Source organism: Rhea americana, unplaced genomic scaffold (assembly GCF_003343005.1).
Source record: "Rhea americana isolate MKP2758 unplaced genomic scaffold, rheAme1 scaffold_354, whole genome shotgun sequence".
Classification (NCBI taxonomy): Eukaryota; Metazoa; Chordata; class Aves; order Rheiformes; family Rheidae; genus Rhea; species Rhea americana.
This window is the reverse complement of record NW_028186484.1, coordinates 429274-437442: the sequence shown is the minus strand read 5'-3', so window position 1 is coordinate 437442 and position 8169 is coordinate 429274. Positions and strand designations below refer to the sequence as shown.

General features: G+C 51.5%; 1 protein-coding gene across 1 annotated transcript in view; it reads right to left on the bottom strand.

Moving 5' to 3' along the window:
- FASTK (Fas activated serine/threonine kinase) overlaps positions 1 to 8169 on the bottom strand; it is a 19549-nt gene that overhangs the window by 9728 nt on the left and 1652 nt on the right. The window contains exons 2-9 of the mRNA XM_085312026.1: positions 7371 to 7983; positions 4882 to 5352; positions 4110 to 4258; positions 3593 to 3809; positions 3235 to 3394; positions 2810 to 2901; positions 1740 to 2373; positions 1229 to 1343 (exon numbers count right to left, since the gene is read on the bottom strand). Coding sequence (XP_085168152.1) covers positions 1229 to 1343; positions 1740 to 2373; positions 2810 to 2901; positions 3235 to 3394; positions 3593 to 3809; positions 4110 to 4258; positions 4882 to 5352; positions 7371 to 7983 — 2451 coding nt within the window. The remainder of the gene's footprint in view (positions 1 to 1228; positions 1344 to 1739; positions 2374 to 2809; positions 2902 to 3234; positions 3395 to 3592; positions 3810 to 4109; positions 4259 to 4881; positions 5353 to 7370; positions 7984 to 8169) is intronic.

Sequence of the window (8169 nt, the reverse complement as noted above, 5' to 3'; positions counted from 1 at the left end):
CGCCTGGATGCAACCCTGTCTACCATGCTCTAGATGACCCTGCTGAGCAGGGAGGCTGGACTAGATGATCTCCAGAGGTCCCTTCCAATCTTACTGATTCTATGATTCTAAAAGCTGATCCTCTTCCATTACTGTATGATTCAGGATCTCTAAGGAAATATCACAATAGCATTCAAGTCACAGGACTGCCAAAAGCTATGCATAAGCAATGACTTCTGAACTATGCAAGTTGCAAATTATTATGTAATTAGRAGGAGGTTCGTGTTGGCATGCTGTACTGTCTGCAACAGGGGAGGTAAGAAGCTTTAAGGCATGTGGTTTGTGGAACTACTTGGTAGATCTCTGACTGTAATTCAAGTGACCTCTTAAGAGGAGAGGTAAACAGGGATAAGAGGCCTGCATTTTTGAGTTCTATTTTATTCAGAAAAATCTATCCTCAAGCTAAATGTCATCTCATGAATAGCCTTGTAGAAGCTGAACACCTTAAAGTAATTTCTGAAGTTTCTGAGGAAATTTGAAAGCAATTGCAAAGATAGCAGTGAAAGTCTCAAGGGTTCTTCATCCTGCAGCTGTTACCACAGAAAAKCCAGAGGCTATAACCAGGCCTCCAAAACAGAGAAGATCTCAAAAAGGAGATTCAMCTCAAGTCTATCCACAGCACCAAAAGCTGTGAAACACCAGAGAAAGACTGCAGAATCAACAGCTAGGATTATAGCTCAAGAGAGACAAAGAATGCCTTCATTTAATTCCCATCCCGAGGTCCTGTAGCTAACACTACAATYGTTATCATTCTGTTATGGACAAGAATAAGCTAGATTAACCTTCTTTTAACCCTGTCCAGCAAACGGTTGAGGCCTTAACTTCAGGTAATAGACCTACAGGACAGGATTATTGCAGGAACAGTGGATATTAACAAGATGGGCTGTCCCTTTGAAAAAGTGGCTAGGGCACATGCTTTCCACCATGTCACCAGGGCTGGTACTGCCATCACAGCCAGAGGAAAAATCTTGCAGTGAGGAAGGGCAAAATGGAGCAGGGAGAATTAGTCACTAATTCCCCTAACAAGCAGCAAGTGTGGAAAGACAGTTTCTGATTCAGAGTGTTTATAGCTTGGATGCCAGCTCTGGAGGCTGTAATCTGTCTTGCTTGTCCCAGCCTCATGCTTCTAGGCAATCAGGGCAATTCTTGCCCGAGGAAAGGAGAAGAATGGAGCAACCCAGCCACTTACCTGAACCAGACAGTAGCCCAGCAGTCGCAAGTGTCTATCCCTCATGGCTCGTGAGCCCACCAGTATGTCGGAGTTCTGGCAGTAATGCCATTTGTCATTGACTGACAGCACCACCCTGCAGAGGACAGAGCAGGGGGAGGAGGGCAGCATTACCCCACGTTAGACACTTTGCAGACAAGAGGGCTGGCAGCAGCTTTACCCACACCTGACTCCCCAGAATCACAAATGGACAGAAGCAGATGAAGGGCAGCATTATCCCCGCCTGCCTCCCCGTACCCAGGTGGTAGCAGGAGCAGCAATATCCTGTTTGGGACATGCTGTATCCATGCCTGAGGGTTGGTCAAGGAAAGGGGTCTCCACAGCAGACAGTGCTGTCTCTGGGTACCTGACAGCCGTAGGGCACGAGGGGGCTGGGGCTGACTGCCAGTGAGCTGAAGCCAGCGCTGGTGTGGGCCTGGGGCGGCTGTCCTGCTCGAAGGGAGTAGGGACACAGATCTGCTCTGCTCAGTACCTCTGAATTTCTTCAGCTCCCTGCAGCCCATCTCCTGGCCCTCTCTTGGGGCTGGGCCGGCATGGAGAGGGTGTAGGGCAGGATTCCTCGGTGGGGGGAGGGCTCCTTTCCTCTGGTTCCTCCTGGGCTTGCTCCCCCTGAAAGCAGTTATGATCATGCCCAGGGCAGCCAGTTGTAGCCTCTTCCTCCTCCAGAATCTTGCTGATGGGGAACTGGAAGAGGGTGGCTGTGGAAGTGCTCCTTGGGGAGCAGTCAGGGGTGCCAGCAGGCTGTGTGGAGAGGCACTCGGAAGGGCTGCTTAACGTAGAGCTGCCCTGGCTCTCCAGGGAAGACTCTTTGCTCAGACTGCAGTAATAGTCCGAGGGGGGTTGGTAGCATGGACCCCCCGGGGCAGGACAAAGTGTAGGCAGAAAGCGCCCAGCAAGATTGTTCTCCCGGGAGCCTGGGGGGCTGCTTGGTGTCTCTGGAGCAAATGGGGCAAAGTCCTGCAAGTCCGAGGTGAGGGCCAGGACACTAGAACGTAAGGAAATAGCAGCAGGGGGTGTTGTAGTGTGRACAGAGGGAGCCTTGGAAGCTGCAGGGACACGGGAGAGAGGCAGCACAGTGCCTGAGCGGTTAATCCACAGCAGGAAGTCTGCAGAGAGAGAACATGGATCAGCACAGGGCCCCAGGACTCCCTACTGATGAGACACTGCTGCTAGGCTGAAGAAAGCATGGGTCTGAGGACACACCAGCCCCAGAACAGGGAACACTGTGCCAGCCAAGCCAGCAGATGGGGAATGCCGAGGAGGAAATCCTCACACTGTACGTGCCAAGCTGAGCCTCTCCTGCAGGTGAGGGGCTGACTTGGGGAACTGTCTCCGGTGCTAGGGGAAGGTATTGCAAAGGCAGTGACAAAGCAGGCAAACTTAGTTCTGCCATGAACAATCTCCCATTCACAGGCCTCCCTCAAGCTGCCAGGCAGGAGCAGGCCTTCCTTTTCTCCCCAGAGCTCCGCCACTAACCCCAACTGGCAGCCCCCTCCGTGGTACCAAGGCCCTGCCCCAAAGCCGAGTGCCCAGCCAGGCTACCTGTGCAGTATCCTGGGGGCAGCACCTCATCCTGTCGATAGCATTCTTCTCCCACCAGCTGCCGCAAAGCCTCAGCCACGAGCCCCTTGTAACTGAGAGAAAAAAAGAAGAGTCAGAAGACATACTAGCAAGGACTTCCAGTCTGTCCCCTCAGGCACTGCCAACCTGCATTCTCCCACTGAGCACATCTGCACAGAGACGTGAAGACTTCCGGGAGCRAGAGATGAAAAGGTTCTTTAGCTTTGAACTCTGCTGTACTGGGGCAAGAAGATGGACACACCTCAGCTTATTCAGCAGTAAAGGTGCTCCCAGCAACTCCAGACCTACAGCGTATTGCTCCACTGAGGGTTTTGGAGCTCATGTATGGATCTTTGTCCCTGGCACCACCCTCCTTTGAGAWCACCCAAAGCACCACCATCTCTGACCTGTACTTCCTGTTGGCCTCGTCAGCCGTCAGGGCATGTTCAAACATGAGGACACGGTAGCGTGGGTCAAGGCGTGGACCACTGTAATCACGGAACTCCAGTTCCACCGCTGCATCCAGCAAGGAGAGGTAGCGGCGCACAATCAGTGCATATGGACTACCTGCAGGGACAGGACACCTGGCTAGCTACTGCCCAGTAGCTCTTCCTCAATAAGTCTCTCTCAGGTGGGACCGACCACCAACAAGGTGGTCTCATATTCCCAGGAAGAGCCTGTTTTGCCTAATGCTTTCAATATCCACCTCCACCTCACCCACCATGCTTTAAAGGATGGGTTTACCCTGGAACAGGCCTGACGTACTCATAACGTTGGTGATGAAAGCTGGGGAAAAGACTTGGTGCAAGACAGTCTGGGGGAAGTGGCTAAGCTGAAACATGGACATGAGGATGTTGACAGTTGCCAGGGGTGAACTGCTAGCCTTCTGCTCCAGGATGGCCTCCAGCTTGGGGAAGAGCTCACTGTGGTTAGATGGGCGATAATTCATGCGGCTGAAGGGAAACACCAGCTTCTGGATCACCTGCAGCCAGAAAGAGAGGGAGTCAGACCAGGCCAGGGCAAGCAGCAGGGCAAATGACAGTTCAGGCCTGGGCCCACCCCAGAGTTAGCCCTTGGCCCCTGAGTACCACAGTATGCCCCACCTGGARCACAGAAACCATATAGAAACAGGCCCTCACCTAACCTGGAAAGGTCAGGGCACATCCCAGCACCCAGCGACAACACTGAGATACCCCTGCTTGACAAAACCCAAGGGATGCCCTTTCCCCTGACACTAGGGCAGCCCCCGACGTCCACCAGCAGACTGTGGCAAGATACTGACCTTGCTGTCAAGCTGCTCCCCACGTTTCAGGAGGAAGTTCGCAATGGTATCGAGCAGCCGTGGCTCACGCAGCCTGTGCCGGGCCACATACTTGGCAATGAGGGCCATGGTATAGGGAGTAAGGTTCTCTGCCTTCCTGGGGAGCCACTCTGCAGAGAGCAAATTGCAGCGCAGTATCAGCCAGAGAGGCCTGGCTCTATCCAGAAAGCAGATCTCTAGGAGCAACTGCAGTTTGTCCAGAAAAGGCAATGCAGGGAGGAAAGAGGTAGCAAGACCTGGGCAACAGAGCCATCTCCCCACAAACCCAGAAAGTTGCCAAGAAACCATGAAGTTGTGAGACTTCTGATAGGCTCAGACAGATTTCTTTCCTATGAACCCAGAAAGTATAGCTGAAGAGCAACTGGAAGAAGCTGCACTGAATGTCCCATGAGCAGTCAGGGGACCACTCTGCAGCAATCCCCACCRAAACCAACCTGTTCCTAGTCTTGAGGTAAGGTAGGCTCACAGCACCTGGAAGGGGTAAGCTGAAAAGTCAGTGACAGACTGGCCCCAATGCAAAAGCATCTTCTGCTCTAGCTTCCAGTACTGCAGGCCCTGGTGCTCAGCAAGGCCTCAGCTGGTGCTGTCACATACCCAGATGTCCTTTGGGGCCTAAAAAGGAGGCTCAAAGGCTGTAAAGTGCATGGACAGAGCCCAAAACACCCAACAATGGGGAAAAGGCTTACACTAGTTGGCAAGGCTGGACTCCTGCCCAGGCAGACCGTGCCCTCACCTGCCATACTGTGGATGAATCGCTCCTGACGATTCTCATAGAAGAGCTGAGAGCTGAAGATGGCCTCCAAGGCCTTGTTGTTAGCCTCCTGGGCACACAGAGCCAGCATCTCATCCAGCAGGGCCAGCTCATGCTCACGCATGGCACTCACTTGCCCCAGGGTGTGCCTGACAAGGCGCAGGATCTTGCGGTTGTTGATCAGTTGCTGGTCAGAGGCCGCGTGTCCCTGCAATGCCTGTGCACGGAGTCGGTAGTAGGAGAGGAGCAGAAAGAGGGTCTGGGGGTGGCGTTCCTTCTCCAGATGGCGCTCCAAACTACTGAGGCAAGACTCAACCAGGGGGTGAGGGCTGGATGGGTGAAGCCTCATCACGCTGCTGAACACCATGGAGACGTCCTTCTGGTTGAAGCGGCCTAGACGGTTCCGAGACTCGTCCTCCAGCACTCGCACCAGTGGTGACTCCCCAGGCAGGCCTGCAAAAGGAAACAAGATTAGGGACACCTGGATCCCACCTCTAGTCTTCACTAGGCACAACCACTCTTGAAAGCTCAGACACAAGACRGATTTGTCATGCTGATGATCAAACCAAACAAGAAAAAAGGAAAGAATACAGATATGGCAAAGCCAGAACAGAAAATCAGTGTATCAACACAATGGAAAACATCATTTGGAGCCAAGCAAAGAGATTATTTCCCTATCCTCAAACAAAAAAATGAAGAATTTCACTTTGCTGACAAAAATAAGGTTTATTTTTCAGTCTAAGACTTCTTAAAGACAAATAATATATCTCAAAGTTTACTTTAAAAAGTTTTGTTTGTAAAACAACCAGATAATATGTAAGTACATTTTTGAAACAAGAAGTTTCCATGTATCATAGGAATTTATCTTTCCAAAGCCTTCTCTTTTCTCATTTTCAAACTCAACTTTCAGGGGAAATACTTTCTTCTAACTCTGGATGTATTATTCAGTCACTGAAAGACGAGCGGCCACGTGAACAACGCAGTTATGAAAAAAGGCAAAGGCCATCCTTCGGGTGTCAGGAGAGATATTTTCAGAAGACACATGAAGCATTATGTACACTGTATGAGGCCTTGATAGCCCACTGGTCTACTAAGCCAGCTGACAAGATTTCAATTTTCAAAAAGGCTTTAAAGAAACTAAGGCAGCATGGGGTAAGACGCCTTGTTTTATCATTAATCAAAAAATCAGTCATAAGGTGGAAAGTGAAAAATTGGTCTGAACAGCCGCTTTGTTCCTTTAAAAGACCTCAAAAAGGCTGGTTAGCATTTTTATTAATGAGTTGGTAAGCATGGTGAGCAGGGAAGGGTGACTCACAGAGAACAAAGTGTGGGTCAAACCAGAGCAGGCTGGGGGGAACCCAGCTCAGGGGAGAGGCGCCTTAACAGCCAAAAGAATTCAGTGTCAATAAACACAAAGTAGTGTGAGACAGAGTGGGAAAATGGAAACTTCTTTCCTCCCTGGCTTTAGCAGGATCTAGAGTTACTGCATCAACTCAAGAAAGGGACTGGGTGTCTCTGTACACGGCTCAGTGGAGACTTCAACCCACAACCCAGTATGCAGCTGTGGTTTTAAAAACAAAAAAAAAAAAAGAAGACCAAAAACCAAGAACCACAACCCCCCTCCCCAACCACTGGTCATCCCTTCCCCCCCCCAAAAAAAATAGCAGGAAAAGTTAGTAGTGGAACATAAGAACACAGGACTGGAAGAAAATGCTCAGGTCAGAGGCCAGTCACCTGCTGTCACAGGCAACCAAGGAACATAATCCTTTTCACAGTAGAAAGGAGAAAAATGCTGAGAACCTCCAGAGACCTTTAACCAAATTAATGAGGGAGCCTCATCACAACACTGTGCATGTACTCCTAGCCCTGCTCATGCTGGAGGCTAGGAAAGTAGAAAGGCACCATAACAAGCAGACATTGTTGCTGTGGACAAGAACCCAGACTGACTTGAATGAATACTTTTTCCTGAATATTAAATGTCCAAGAACATAGTGCTTACTGCTTATACAGAATTTAGTAGAGACCTCACATCTCAGTGCTTAAATGTTTGCTAATTTTCAGGGAATACAACAGAATTTAAGACAACAGCTTAGCCTGCATTCTGCCAGAGCKGGCCAGTGCTTCCCCAACCCTTCAGGCAGACATCAGACACATCCCAGTCAGCTGGGCCTTTACTAGAACAGCTCACTTAACTTGCTTCCTGCTACACAACCCAAGCAGAGCCATAGTCTTCAAAGGGCACAACTTAGTGCCAACAGGTCAGCACTAACATGCAAACTTGCACATAAAACCAGATACTAGTTCCTGCTCCAGCACTTCCTTCCCTCTCCATTTGCACTCAGGCTAGTAAGCTTTCCTTTTCCTCATAAAATCCAAGCACCTGCCTGTATCCTATTGCTCTGCCTATCTCCCTAAGCCACTACAGACAAACCCCTGAGCATGCAGATGCCTTGTGAGCCTGGCACACTCACCCAGAGCTGCAGCAGCATACAGACAGTTGACAATGCTGAAGTTATCAAACTTGGAGCAGCCGCTGATGATAGCCTGACAGAGTGCCTGGAACTCTGGCTGCTCCAGCATCTGGCTGGGCCCACGGCTTTCCCCGTTCACCATGGCCTGGCCCTGCTGCTGTTGTAAGAGCTGGCCCAGCTTGTGCAGGGCAATGGGGTAGTGGCTGGCAGACACTTTGCTGGGGTTCTGGGTAACCCACCGCAGCACCTCCCCAATGCTGCGTGAGCGCTCTATCAGGCGCTTCATGGTGAAGAATGTGTCATAACTCATCTTCTCGTGGATGAAGTTCCAGCTCTTCCTCTTGCCATGGCCTCGAGTCCTGTAGACGTCTGGGGGAAAAGCGTGCAACAGACCATGGCTGTAGGGATCCAGGGGGAGCAGCACAGCCCGCTGCTTAGCTTTGCCTGCACAGTAGCAGGTGGGATACATCCCGGCCCCACTCCTGTCACCAGCAGCCAGGCCCTGCAGGACTCCAGGCCGCACACACTCTCGGGTCAGAGCACGGAGCCATGGCAGCAGGCGCAGCATGGCGAGGGCAGGGCGGCTCGAGAGGCTTCGGAGAACAGGGAGACCCTGCAGGATGAGAGAGAGGGGTGAGCAAGCCGAGCTCACTGCTGTGGCGTAGGGCTTAGCCAGCGAGGGACACAGGGCCCCAGCACAGCCTGTGCCAGGGCCTCCTCACCAGCACAGCCCCCCCAGTCCCAGGCTCTCCAGCCTCCCCAGACCCCTCTCATCTCCAGCACCGCCCCCGATCCCCCC